The 14,876-nt window shown below is 40.9% G+C and overlaps 1 protein-coding gene across 1 annotated transcript in view; it reads left to right on the top strand.

Annotated features, from left to right (window-relative positions):
* The window catches only part of LOC104623620 (E3 ubiquitin-protein ligase Midline-1-like), a gene marked incomplete at its 5' end in the record, with an annotated part of 31,243 nt that extends 23,543 nt beyond the window's left edge, over nucleotides 1-7,700 (top strand). Inside the window, one exon of the mRNA XM_010290766.1 lies at nucleotides 7,531-7,700. Within this exon, the coding sequence (XP_010289068.1) occupies nucleotides 7,531-7,700 (170 nt within the window). The remainder of the gene's footprint in view (nucleotides 1-7,530) is intronic.
* Between the last annotated feature and the right edge of the window lie 7,176 nt (nucleotides 7,701-14,876).

Genomic DNA, 14,876 nt, shown 5'->3' with positions numbered 1-14,876 from the left:
CGCTCTTCCTCCAAATCCCAAATATATTACTCCCAAGAGCCCCGGAATGCCCCAGGAAGCATTAGGTGCTACAGAGCACAAGTGGGGTGCATCTCCTACCTCCTCTCCTTGCATTCCGCCCCAGCAGGGTGTGGGCAAGTGGGAGTGAGAAATGGTTAAAAGCCACCGCAGCAGAGTGAAGTGAAGGAACAGCTGGAGCTCAGCCTGGAGCAGCCAGAGGAGGGAGAGCAGGGACCAGATCCTGTTTCCCAAGGGGTGGATGCTCCACGCGTTACCCTCTCCCTTGGGGCTGCCTCCTCGCCCCAGCAGATCGCAGCCTGGCAGGTTTCCCATGAGCAAGCAGAAGCTGTTCAAGCAATCGACATCAAGGGCTGGGCAGCGAAAGATGACATTTCTCACGCCCGTGACACTGCCTGTTTCCCCATCGCAGGACAGCAGGAGCTCGCTGTGTCTGGGGCTACAGACCACGCAGCGTGCTCTGCGCCGGGCTGTGCGCCGGGCTCGCTGCCGAGCAGAGCCCCAGCTCGCTTCGCTGAGAGCTTTGGCCTGAAGAAGCCCGCAGGATTAGACCCTCACTGAAGGCCTGAGTAATGTGCGATCTCAGAGTCTATAATGACTCACAAAGAGAAACAAATTACTGTAATTTAGGGTGTTTTGATTTCAATGCCAGAATTAGAACAATTCATTCCAGTTCAATTGAAAACAGAAGAGACACAGGGTAGGTTTTCATTTTGCAGGGTCTTTAAGCGTCTGCTCTGTTAACAGCAAGAATTTGCAATGAAAGTCACTGTTAGAAAAGCACTTAAAAACGCTTCCTGGGCCCATTCTTTTAGCCTGGTTTGCAGGAGATATACCCGTGTTATTTCAGAATATTGTGAGAACACAGAGTCTCCTCATTGCCAACCACCGGACCTTTTCCCTGCAGAGAGCTGGCATCTGGCTTTTCTGCAGGGGAATAAGCGAACAGATTAATACTGGGAAGAACAAGGCTGTCTGCATGCACAGGGCAGCACCACCCTTGCCTTATAGAGCTGTGGGGTTCTTGCCATAACTGAAGGAGAGATTTTATCTGCAAGAAATTTCTGTATCACCGTGTAACTGGTGAATACAATCAGTGTTTAACACACACTGAAGAAAATAATACACAATAATAATGTGGTGAGGATCATTTGAACTTTTTATGCAACACTGGTGAAATGTTATGGTGACTGCCTTTCCCCTCACACCCAGTCTTCCCAATGTCTGCTGGAATTTTTGCCACCATGTTGAGTATTCACCCCAAAATTATAAAAAGCCAAGGAAATAACAGGAAGGATTAAGAAAAAGCTAGATTCTTTTGCCCTAACCTAGGAATCTATCTGTAGAATAATCAGCCTCAGCTTCCTTTATAGTCAAAGAGGAGGAATAACCACCTCATTTTAAGGCATGTATATCAGGTCAGTTGACTCCATTCTGGAGGTTTCTATTTCTCCCAGTTTTCTCCAAACAGAGGCTAGGGATACTCATTCAAATATAGATAATTGTGTTTTAGATGTTTGAAGTTATACAGTGTGAATTCTATCTAGCAGTTGGTTCCTGCACCTCCCAGGTCTTCTTCCTTTTGTATGTCGTATGTCAATATTACCAGCCTAATTGCTGTACACTGAAGAAAATTAAGATTGTATCTGTAACAAAATGAAGGGTGGTCTTGCTACAAAGATCCTTCCCATGGTCCATCATGCTGGCTGTGTCATTTACACAGCTCCTTCTCTTCCTTCTTCCTACCTCATCCACAGTCTTGAAAAATTGCTTACAATGCAGTCTAAAGGAACTTCCAAATATATCAAGCAGTCTAGCTGTTTTTTCCTAATCTACCATTGTTATCCTTGCCCTTGATGCCCAGTGAAGAACATTTTTAGCTGGCTCTGTCTTTGTACTGGTTTTCTTCACGTTAATAAATAGCATATGGCTGCAATGCCAAAATCCAAAACACATGTCCAAATTATCTAAGCATAAAATACAACCTATACAGACAGTGAAAATACGTTTATGTATATATATATATATGTAATCTATATGTGTAGTCCCAAGAGCCAAATGCACTTGATTATTCTCTATTGTTGTTCAGAAACTATAGAGGAAGATTTATTTTATTTTACCCCTTTCAGATTGATGAATGGAACCTTCATAGACCTTAAACTGAAAACTGTGTTACAGAGTGAATTGGACTTTACTTTTATCATGTTTCACAGCTAAGTAAAATGAAGACCATTTGTAAGTCCTAGTGGCACATCTGTGTTGTGAATCAAGTGAAGAAGCTTGTATTATATCTATCCTCTGTACTGCTTCTGAACAAAATGTCAAAGCCTGAATTCCAGCTTCATTCTCTCTGCTGTCAGTTGCCTTCGAAGCAATTGACCTTAGTTGTCTTCTGGAGATTTTCTTCTCCTTTGGTTCTTCCCAGTGTACTATTTGCCAGATATTCTTCATCCTCCATCTCCCCAACCTGTTTTCTATGTGGCACACTGAAGTTTGCATCTTTCTTTCTTCCTATGCTATTTCTTTCCCAAATATATATTTAACTAGATAGTGCTTATCATTTGCACAGCTGTCTGTCCAAAGCTTCTGCTATCCAAATGAAAATCTCTGATATCTCTCTGAAAGTTGCCAGCCAGACATTGAGATGTCAAGCTCAGTATTGTAAAACAATACCCTTAATCTTCCTCTGACTGTTCTATCCTTTTTATATATAGCCTTGATGTCTTTTGAAAGCTTTCTTATCTTGCCAGTTCCTCAAGCTCTTCATCTGGAACTCATCTTTTTCTAAACATGTATCTAGCTAGATCTAGCCAATGCATATGACTTGTAAACTTATTCTGTGTCTTAATACTTTGAAATCAGTTGCAAGAACATCTATTCTTTGACCTTGCAATTTGTCCTGCTTCAGAAATCCCACCTGAAACAATGATACTTTTTCTTCATCCATCACTTCAGCTATGACTGTACTAAGAAATATGCATTACCTAGCATATGCCAGCCTTTTTTTCCCCACAAAAACAACCTGTCTTTCCTCCTAACTCTCAGTATTAAAAAATCAAAACCAACCTTCAGCTAGCACAGTGTCATGTTTTGGTTGAATCTCTTCTTAATCACGTTTTTTTTTTTTTTTTAATAGTTCTCGTCTACCCAAAGACGATGTCTACATGGTTGTATGACTGAGCCCTTGATGCCAGCTCATGCATGACATGTTTGTAACACATCAAATTTGTATCTACATCTGGTGTAACTGTGCCTCTCAAGTTCCTGCATGCTGGTTCAGTCCAGTGTCATGATACACCATGGAGCCCAGTAATGACCAATCAAGAGAGGTTCAGAGCAGCTTCCTCAACTCCCTTATGTTCATACCAACAATATGAGTATTTCTAGCACCATTAAGTCAAGAAGATGGCTTAGATCTTTGTTTTTTACTCAATATAAAAAAAAGTAAGGAACACTTACAAAGTCAATCACCCCATGTCAGCAAGGAGGTGGACACCAAGGAAACGAAAGCCAACCATATCCTGGGCTGCAAAAAAACTAACATGGCCAGCAGGTCGAGGGAGGGGATTCTGCCCCTCTACTCCACTCTGGTGGGACCCCACCTGGAGTCCTGCATCCAGCTCTGGAGCCCTCAGCACAGGAAAGACATGGACCTGTTGGAGCAGGTCCAGAGGAGGGCCACCGAAATGATCAGAGGGATGGAACACCTCTCCTGTGAGGACAGGCTGAGAGAATTGGGATGGAGACAGACTTTTTAGCAGGGCCTGTAGCAATAGGACAAGGGGTAATGGTTTTTAACTAAAAGAGGGTAGATTTCAACTAGATCTAAGGAAGAAAATTTTGACAATGAGGGAGGTGAACCGCTGGCAGAGGTTGCCCAGAGAGGTGGTAGATGCCCCATCCCTGGAAACATTCCAGGTGAGGTTGGACGGGGCTCTGAGCAACCTGATCTAGTTGAAGATGTCCCTGCTCATTGCAGGGGGATTGGACTAGATGACCTTTAAATGTCCCTTCCAACCCACCTGAATTCTATGATTCTACGGTAAGTTCAGGTGTTTTTTGTCAATCTCTGTGACCTTATGCTGAGAGGATTTATAAATAATCTCGATGGTTGTCCAGGAGGCACTGCACTCATGCTGGGATTCACCAGTGAGAGATGGCAGTTTCTCTCAAGATATATGAACCATATGAGTGCTTTCAGTCTGCTTCAGAACAAAAGCCACGCAGATGACATTGAACGGAAGGTGGGTTAGACTAACCTGGTTGAAATGGAGTATGTACACTCACAAGATCAGTTACTTCTGGGAGCAAGTTTAAGAAGCTGCCATTCTAATATCAGTTTTTGCCTTTCAGGCACTTCAGATGTGGTTCTTGACTATTTAAGTGTGCCTGCTCAGTTTTGAGTTGAAGTCACACAAATTAACTAAAACAGCCTTCAGCAATGATTTTCACTCTTGTCAGAGAGTGTTGATTCATGGATGCAGATGGATGAAAGTCAATGCGACTGAAGCAGTTACTACTCCCAGATGTCTGCCCTGGTCCTCTGTGGAGATTGCCACTCCATGACCAAGGAGAGCTACAGATGTTAGGAAGCAATTCTTCAAACCACGGCAGCTTTCATTGTGCCTTGCTAAGTCTTCTGGCACTGGTTCCAGGTTCCCTCACTGCTCAAGGCTATAAATTTGGGGTTTTCAAGAGCTGCTTCAGATTTTTTTCACCTCTTCCTGACATTGGGTAGTAGTTTGCAGACAGGAGGCTGCCAATAGCTGAGGTTATTAACAGCATCAGCTGTCAAACAGCTGTTCTCACCCTGAAACAGACTGGAAGGGCTCATGGGCAATCACTGCTTCTCCTCTGGGAAACAGGACCGGAGGGTGGATATGAGGCTTTGTGTCAGACACTGCTGTGTTGGAAGCATGCTGGACTTCCCCTTCCTGAGCAGTGGTGGAGCACACCTGCATCAAGGACACATGGGGGAAGGTGCTGGTGCAGCCTTGAGATCACTCTGGAGTCTCCGTAGGGCTTTCCCTGTGGCACCTGAGCTCTAGTAAATGTTATAAGCAAACCACACACTATCAAATGTCATAATGAAGATAACTGATTAAGATCAATCTCTTTAATTGCATTATGGACTTACTTACACTCTCCAAAGGAAATGCTGTGGAATTATGAATTTGGCAGTCAGATTTCTACATTATTTTGAAAGTTATAACAAAGTATTTGCAAGTAGACTTCCCTGTCTGTCTGCAGGAGAAGCAGATAAATGTTATTTTATTCTGAGTGGTTTATGAAATGAGTGCTCCTGAAGAGCTGAGCTTCATGCAGTATAGTCTCAGGTGGGTGTGGGTTAATCATAAGAGCAAGATAAAAGATGTCCTGCTTAAGTCAAATCTCTTTTTTCTGTCATTCTTATTACATGAAGGCCTGTAAATCTCTAGCCATAAGGCCGGCCAGGTGTGCATATGGAAAGAGAACTTAGGCTGTCATTTTTAACAGAGTTGAAGACACTTAGGTGCTATTGAAATGCAGTTTACTGTTCATTAAACCCTCAGTAATTGTTGTTTTCCATAAATTAATATTTATTATCTGTGTTGTAGTAATAACAGGTGCATTTTTCAAGCAAAAGGTTTTGCTCTGTTAGGTGCAGGAGATGATGCCTGAAGAAGACTTTAGTTGAATGCTAGCACACAAAAAAATGGATCCACTTGTATATTTGTAATTAAGATTTTTTTCAAATTTTTTTTTGCCTTTGAAGGACAGGTAAAATGTGAAAATTAAAAATAAAAACCATCTCCAGTAGATTGTTCTGTTGAATACATTTCTGAAACGTAGCTGATAGGACCAATGCAGTACTGCATAGCTTTTACAACAGTTAGTTGGTCTCAGGTAATACACAACCTCTAAACTGCAGCAGTTTTCTTTCCAGAAGTTTGCGGGGGTTTTTTCTCTTCCTTTTACTTATATTCCCCTCCTGGATGACTGTTCTTATTTTAGTTAATTTCTCTCTCTCTTTATTAATACCCGTCTGTCACAAGGGTTCCTTGGCTGAATAAAAACCAAAGGCATCGGTAAGCTTCCATGCTACAATATTTAGAGCATCACAAATCACGGTCATATCATGAAACACATTTGAGCGTTTCCTTATGCCCCTTGGTTGAAAAAGGCTGCTTGGAAATACGTCTGCACTTTAATCCTTGGGAACATACATCAGTAAACCAGGGACATGAACTATAAAAATTCTTAATGGAAAGTAAATGTTATAAAATTGATGTTTCATAAAAATAAGTTGTTGCAAAAGTAAATGTGGAATTCCTTCAGAGGGACTTTTTTTGAGGCAGTTATCTGTGTCTAACAGAAGTTAAAGAGCTGATAGCAAAGATACTATTGAGAGTTGCCTTCCTTTTCCTTTAATCCAGGCATACTGTGGTTGTTTCAGCTTGAGTGCCCTCCTTCCTAACCCTGTGACAGCTGGAAGGAGCACTATTAAGCACAAGGATTTTTTTTTTGTATGATGGTGGCATGTAGGGGAGATGATTACGAATGAGACTCCCACTGAGACAAGCATGCAGGAAGGCCCACCAGTCTTTCAAAGAAAGACTCATTTGTTTCTTATTTAGGTGCTTGGCTTTGTAGAGAATGCAAACAAGGAAAATTTAGACCTAAGGAGTTTGCTTCAAGTTTCACTTTTTTAAATAGGTTTTTAAAATAAACCCATGTGTTAATACAGGAGAAGAATGTATAGCTTGCTACACAGATATCTTGTTTGTTGATGAAAAAAAAAAACCAAAACAACCAGAGGGGCAACTTTTTATTAAAGTGTTTGGGTAGTTTTCTAGAATTTTTTAATTATCAATGACATTAAAGTTTAGGTTGTATTAGTCATATAGTCACGAAGTTATGATAAGAACTCTTTACATAAAGCTGAGAAAAAGTGAGTTGTATAGCCAACAGAATTTATATGCGCCTGTATTAGAAAGGATAGCTAGGAAATAAATAAAAATTAACTTGGAGACATCGAGCATGAAAGCATGAGTGTATGGAGGCTTCTGAAAAATTGTATTTTTTTTAAATACCACTTTGCCAATCTCTGGTAAGATACGCCTGGCAAACACTGCTTTCAAGTCAACAGTGAGGAGTGTTGACTCTCCCTATTGATATATGCTTCAATGAAACTTGGATTATTTTAGTGTGATGGTCAGAAACAAGCCTAGAAAAAATAACTTGTTGATTGTACCACAAACACACCATCTGTGCTAGGGCATCTGAAACTAAAGCTATTTTAAAACAAAATATTTTCAAAATCTGGACTTCTTATGTGGTTATATTGATAGAAAGAATTCCTTTGCAACGATTTATTGATAAGCTAAGTTACTACTGGAATTGGTGAAAATATGTTGAAAAGTCTGTTGGATGGTATAGCTGCAAACTCATACATCATTTGCCTTAATCTCAGGTGAGAAAGGAAATATCTTACTGATTGCGTCAGTAAGTCTCCTGTGTTGTATCTCACAGCTCCCAACCCACCCACCATTCGAGAAGAACTCTGTACAGCTTCTTATGATACCATCACTGTCCACTGGACGTCGGATGATGAGTTCAGCGTGGTCTCTTATGAGCTGCAGTACACCATCTTCACTGGACAAGCTAATGTTGTTAGTAAGTATAAACCTTCTCTTTTCTAGTTCCGTTTCCTTATGGTTTCTCTGTAAACCAAGTGCCTTTAAATATAAATGTACTCACATGCCAAGAACAAAAGGAAAAAATATTTTCTAGGAATATTTAAGGCCAAAATTTTAAATGCAAAACAATAACAATTTTGGAGGTTTTTAAAATTCAGAATTCATTCTTGTGTGTTTTCTGTGAATCCCATGTAGTGAGAGCTTTTGAAGCCAACACATATTCCAAAAGGCACAAGTACTATTCATTTTAACAGGACTCACAGAATCATGGAATTATAGAAAAGTAGGGTTGGAAGGGAGCTTTAAAGGCCATCTAGTCCAACCCCCCTGCAATGAGCAGGATCATATTCAACTAGCCCAGGTTGCTTAGAGCCCCGTCCAACCTGACCTGGAATGTTTCCAGGGATGGGGCATCTGCCACCTCTCTGGGCAACTTGGGCCAGGGTTTCACCACCCTCATTGTGAAACATTTTTTTGTCCTGTCCAATCTAAATCCCCCCTCTTTCAGTTAAAAACCATTACCCCTTGTCCTATCACTACAGGCCCTGCTAAAAAGTCTGTCCCCATCTTTCCTGTAAGCCCCCTTTAAATACTGGCAGGCTGCAGTTAGGTCTCCCTGGAGCCTTCTCTTCTCCAGGCTGAACAGCCCCAATTCTCTCAGCCTGGCCTCACAGGAGAGCTGTTCCATCCCTCTGATCATTTTTGTGTCCCTCCTCTGGACCCGCTCCAACAGGTCCATGTCTTTCCTGTGCTGAGGGCTCCAGAGCTGGATGCAGGACTCCAGGTGGGGTCCCACCAGAGCAGAGTAGAGGGGCAGAATCCCCTCCCTTGCTTGACCTGCTGACCACACTGCTTTGGATGCAGCCTAGGACACGGTTGGCCTTCTGGGCTGCGAGTGCACATTGCCAGTTCATGTCCAGCTTTTCATCCACCACCAAGTACCCCCAAGTCCTTCTCAGCAGGGCTGCTCTCAATCCCTCCATCCCCCAGCCTGTACTGATACCTGGGGTTGCCCCAACCCAGGTGCAGGACCTTGCACTTGGCCTTGTTGAACTCCATGATGTTCACACAGGCCCATTTCTCAACTGTCTCTTGTATCTTGGTGCAGATGTAGCCACAGGGACGAAGACATTATTTCTGTTGTCTGGGCTAGTCAGGCACTTGGGAGCCTGTGTTGAAGTGGTCATTAGTTAGAACCGCAGCCCCATTATCATTAGATACCCTTGACAACTGGCCCTTTGTCAGAAATACAGGTTAAGTCCTTCCCTCTGATTTTTACTGTCTTCAGGGCTACAAAGCATAGGTCTCAGTTAGTATACTGAAGGCTAGGGCAACAAACAGTGGAAGAACTATTAATATAGTAATTTTGTTTGACTTATAATGATGTCAACTATCATTGCTTTATATTTTGTATTGTAGCACATTTTTTATTAAATACTCCCTCTGTTTTGAATCTGTGACTTTCCTGAATGAACAAGCTTACTGATTATTCCTCAGATTGTTTTTTTTGTTAAATAACTATTCCTCTGAGAAAACTATATTGTCTAACCTTTGGCCAGGAAGTCAACACTTCTGGCTTCAGTGCATAGCAATCATTGATTATGAATTCAGAGAGGTCATTTAACTTCTTCCTGTTCCCTGTATGTTTAATGACAATACCACTAGGGAACATGTACTTGCGTTATGAAACTGAAGGATTCTTAAATCAATCAAAAGATGGAGTTTGTTCAGTCAACATGTATTTAAATTGGAACTCATTGCCACAGAGGGTTGTTGATTAAAAGTCTGAGTTCAAAAGATGACTGGACAGATCATGCAAGAAAAATCCACTGAGAACAATATAGTGCATAGACTTCCTCCTGGCTCAGGAAGTCCCTGAGCTGTAAGCTTCTGGAGTATGGGAGAGTGTGGTGAGCAATGACTGCTGTGCACTTTCCCTGTGCCTTAACACCTCCCTATGCTCTTGCTTTTGTGCACCATCAGACACCCTGGGTATGCACTGAGCAAGGTACGCTTAGCTCTGACCCAGTGCAGAAGTGATGTTGTTCTTACAAAAAATGGAAAACCAGTATGGTCTATACCAAGTCTCAGTACTGAGCCAAACTCTTGCACTGGCTCATCTTGGTGTGAGCACCTCTTTTTCTCCATCACAAAAGTGGAGTTAGTCCTCCAAGTCTTCTGAAAGGATATCTGAGGTTTCATGCACTGGCATTTTAAAACCATTTTTAAGTAGCATACTGTGAGTATATCACGGTATCCAGGATTGACTGAAAAATCAGGTGGGCTATTGAAAATTTGATTAGTGTTTTGCTGAAGCCTCCATTTAGTATTTCACTAAACAGCCTCATTTTGGACAATACACTGTAAAATTTAAGACTGCAGAAAAGACCAAGCAACCTTCCACACATGCTCCTACATCTGAGCAAGCTGGATACCAAAAAGTTCTAATAGTATTTTGGAACAAATTGGAACATGGTAGGTAAGGGAAGACAGGCTTCCCTAATTAATCACTACAGCGTAGACAAGTCTTAATGATAACACAGTATGATGCTTGTTTTCTGACCCATTTTCATCCACGGCTTTGTGCTAGAAGGCTTTATGCAAGTCAGTTATTGGCACCACGTGTGAACACAGCCGCAGAAAGGTGTGCCATTTCCACACCTTTGTGTTGTGGGGTTTTACTCTTTGCTTACTAGTGAATAAATAACAAGGTATTTCATTTTTAGGCAGTATTGCAGTTTTCCCACGTGAAGGCAAAAGCTTTGATCTGCAAAACATGTATCAATTAGTCTACTTTCAGAGATGCAATATGATAATTTTTGGGTATAGCATGAAGCGCTCAGTGTGAAGTCTGAACTTTCATTTTACCACTTAGCAAAAATGGTGTCATTAAAAGTTTGGAGAGGAAACAAATCAACATTATAAAAAACATTGTTTACAAAATGTTCTGAAGACCTTAAATGACAGTAGAAAAAAATGAAAGAACTGGAGCTTTTTCCTTTCCTTTTTTTTTTTTTTTTTTGAATACATTAGCTTTTACACAAATATCCTGGCTGTTAGTTTCAATTTAATTGAAAGCTGTAGTGTTAACCCAAATTAATATACATTCATATATAAGTATATGTGGAGGGGCTTTCTAAATGTTGTAAATCTTTTTTTTAATCTTGTTATTATTTAATGTAGACTTGAACACCTCCAATGGAGATGTTCCTGCCAAATCTAACTGCTACAAATCTGCCCAGGTTTCTAACACATGGAACTCTCTCAGTTCATTACCACTTCCACTGATATGGGAGATTTGCCCACTAACATCCTGATTTTACTCAGAACACTGCTTGGACACTGCGCGTCCAAAGAAGGGCAACGAAGCTGATGAGGGGTCTGGAGCACAAGTCTTATGAGGAGCGGCTGAGGGAACTGGGGTTGTTTAGTTTGGAGAAGAGGAGGCTGAGGGGAGACCTTATCGCTCTCTACAACTACCTGAAAGGGGGTCGTGGTGATGTGGGTGTTGGTGTCTTCTCCCAAGTAACTAGTGATAGAATGAGAGGAAATGGCCTCAAGTTGCGCCAGGGAAGGTTTAGATTGGATATTAGGAAAAATTTCTTCACCAAGAGGGTGGTCAAGCATTGGAAGAGGCTGCCCAGGGAGGTGGTGGAGTCACCATCTCTGGAAGTGTTCAAAAAACGTGTGAATGCGGCGCTTCAGGACATGGTTTAGAGGACACGGTGGCGCTGGATTAATGGTTGGACTTGATGATCTTGAAGGTCCTTTCCAACCTTAGTGATTCTGTGATTCTGTGACATTTCTTCGCTTTGTCGCATTATATTCTTTGTCCTGCAGAAGGGCCAAATATCCCAACTTCTATAGATGAATTTCCAAGATTGTCCCTAGAATATTGGGTGTACCTTAATAGCATTGTATAACAGAGAGCTATTGTCACTGCAAGTGGCACTGCACTGCAGCCTTCATGTTTTGATGATCTGAAGCTAGGTGATCTTTTTTTTTTAATCCTCTTTTAATGGAATAGATTTTGGATTAGCACAAATTTCTTTCCGTTTATGGCATTTGCATGCTGTTGCATGCAATTATTTTTTTAATTTATTTCTCTCTCACATCCCAAAAAGTTTCCATTGGTATTGTGTGTTGCCTGTAGCAGATAATGTAAACAGGTACATCAATCGTCTTCAGTCCTATGTTTTGGTACCTAGGAATTAGTCACGAGGGAGTAGCCAGAGTACTGCATTAAACCAACAAGCCTTTTTCCCCTGAGACAACAGGAATCACTTTGCATACGTACCCACCTACCGTGCTAATGGAGGTTGTTACTGTGGAATCCATTTCTTAAAACCACATAGACAGACTGACTGCACTTTCCACTCCTCAGTACATTTCCCCCACCAGAGGCATATATCATTCAGAGATTGCTAAGAATTCAGTAACAAAAACAAGCAATGCTATGTTTTTCTAGTATATTTTCTATCCAACATAATCAACTATATTCTTTTTTATTAACTGAAAAATCGGAGAGCTAACATTTGATGGAAAAAGTCCAAACAGAGTATTTAATTTTGAATCCTATTTCATACAGGAAAGATTATTTCCAAATGTGGTCAAACTGCTTGGCTCTTAAATGCTAGCAGCCCTGTTCTGTGCATAAGAGCAATACAGAACTTTAAATTAAGCAGGGTTTTACTAAACCGTTGTTCTCAGAGTTACACCATTCACACATTTGCATTTCTGAGAGGCAGCCTGCAATCTGAATATTGTAAAGGCTCTTAAAATGACTTTGTCACTAGCTAGTTAACATGCATTATAATTTCATTATCCCATTTCAATAAATTTTCAAGTATTTATTGCATACACAGTTCCTTTGACATCATGGAATTGCTTTATTGCACTTCAGGAAGGTTGAAACTTAAAACCCCGCTTTTCACTTGCTGCAATACAGGGTGTCTTCATGAAAAACACATCTCTCTCTTCAAGGCAAAAATCAGTAAATAATTCTCTTTTTCCTAGTAAATGAAATTTACGTTAGTTTCATTGGCTAAATACTAAAAATCACTGTATTAAGGATACAGTGTACTGTCAGAACTTTTCCAGTGTTACACAATTACTCTTCCAGTAAGATAGGGTAAAATTTTGTTGGAGGTTCTAAGACAATTAGCTGCCCAAGCTTCCACGAAAAACAGTAAGTTTATGATTCACCAAGTAATTTTTGAACATTCTAGCTTTTTTCTGTTTCTGTAGGTTTTAATTTATTAAAAACAGATTCCTCACAATCTTCAGATTGCTACTGAGGATTTTAGTGAATATGTTTTAATGGCACAAAAGCAAGTTTGGGATAAAGCCATGAAGACTTCTGCCTCTTGAAGGGTATAAAAAGAGTGTATTTCTTAAAGAAAATGCAATGTGTTTTGCAGAAATCCTGCATATATTATTTTCTTTCAAGTGGGAATGCAGAGTGGGGGTGGGGAGCTATCTGTTCCCTTCACCTACTGTATTTGTTCTACCAATTTGAACTGTAATAATTTATTTAAATAAAGCTTTTTAAAATAGTTAAAATCCTCAAAAGATTAAATAACCTTCCCATGACTTTTATACTCCTCTTCCACTTTTCAAGAAGATATATTGAATTAAAATCTACCAGTGTAAATTATAGGGGGATTTGCACCCTGGGATTTTTTCCATCTGTTTTTTAAAGTGCATAAGCAGCCAACACCAGGGACATAGCTTTAAAAATTATTACCTCCAGAATCTGAGAAACTTGTTTTGAAAATTCACACGTCCTGTACGGACATCACTGTGCTCACTGCACCATTCCAGGATGTAATTTAAATTCTCTAAATTTTTGTAGGCTACAGTTTTAAAATACATTGTTTTACCACCTGCATAGCCCTGTAAAAAGCCCTGGGTTTTTGAAACAAGAAACCTGAATGTAGCCTGGATTAGGAGTGGGTACAATAGACGACCCTTAGCTCCTGCTGCTGCACCAGTGAGCAGAAGATGTGTGCTTTTCCACTTAACCTGCTGCCACTGGCAGGGAACTGAGAGAGCAAATATCACCCGCAGATGCCTGCATTACCAAGCTGCTTGCTCATTTCCCTGAACTTTCTTAATCATCTTCTTTGGTATTCAGAAAAGAAAAGCTGTCCTGACAGAAGACAAATTCTTTTGATGTAGTGACAAAATATTCTTTCATACCTAAATGCTTAACTTGGCTGCCACTAGTTACTCTTCTCCATTCTGAAGGATTTTGGACTTCTAGATTGACACCATCAAAATTTCATTCCCAAGATTTCATAGAGTCATGTAATCATAGAACAGTTTGGGTTGGAAGGGACCTTTAAAGGCCATCTAGTCCAAACCCCCTGCAATGAGCAGGGACATCTTCAACTAGAGCAGGTTGCTCAGAGCCTTGTCCAACCTGACCTGGAATATTTCCAGGGATGGGGCATCTACCACCTCTCTGGGTAACCTGTTTCTAGAATTAATGTTCAGTTTAAAGCCTGTTACCAAATAACTGACAGTCAGGAAGCACATGGACACACCACTGAGCCCCCTTCATGCAGAGGCCAGAACTGAGCTTCTTGAGACAGCAAGGTTTGTTGAGCAAAACAATTAAGTCAGCCACTGCACATCCAACATTTATTGTACACCGGTAGCCCGGGGTGCCTAAGACTGGAAGGACAAGGAAGAGAAACCCAAGGTGCCTTGTGTCATCAAAGAGGATAGACCTTTTCCCTAGAACATGAGTCAAGTTGAACGGAGGGTTCCCAACCCTCTCTGTACATAGAGTTTAGGGTAGGTAGGGTCCTAACACATGAACTCTGCTCTTTGTTCAAGGCCAGGTGGGATGAATCTACACCTGCGTGTGAGCGTTTTGCCATTAACACTAGCAGAAACTGCCAAGTTGTAACAATACTTAAAATTATCGTGGCTCTGTCTTCTATACACTGAAATCTAAATTAACCATTAACTGAATTATTTAATAATATAATAATTTACCCTGTGCAAGTATTTACAGACTAGTGAGTATTGGGTATGTATAAATCCCATACATAGGAGGAAAGGACAGGGTGGAGAGGAGACTCATAGCAACATAACTGTACCTTTACAGTCCTTCATGGACAGTCCTTCATGGACTGTCATGGGGGACTGGAGGCTTGCCAATGTGACGCC

Source organism: Phaethon lepturus, unplaced genomic scaffold (assembly GCF_000687285.1).
Source record: "Phaethon lepturus isolate BGI_N335 unplaced genomic scaffold, ASM68728v1 scaffold8657, whole genome shotgun sequence".
NCBI classification, from domain to species: Eukaryota; Metazoa; Chordata; class Aves; order Phaethontiformes; family Phaethontidae; genus Phaethon; species Phaethon lepturus.
The sequence above is the reverse complement of the archived record's forward strand: the minus strand, read 5'-3'. Positions and strand labels throughout refer to the sequence as shown.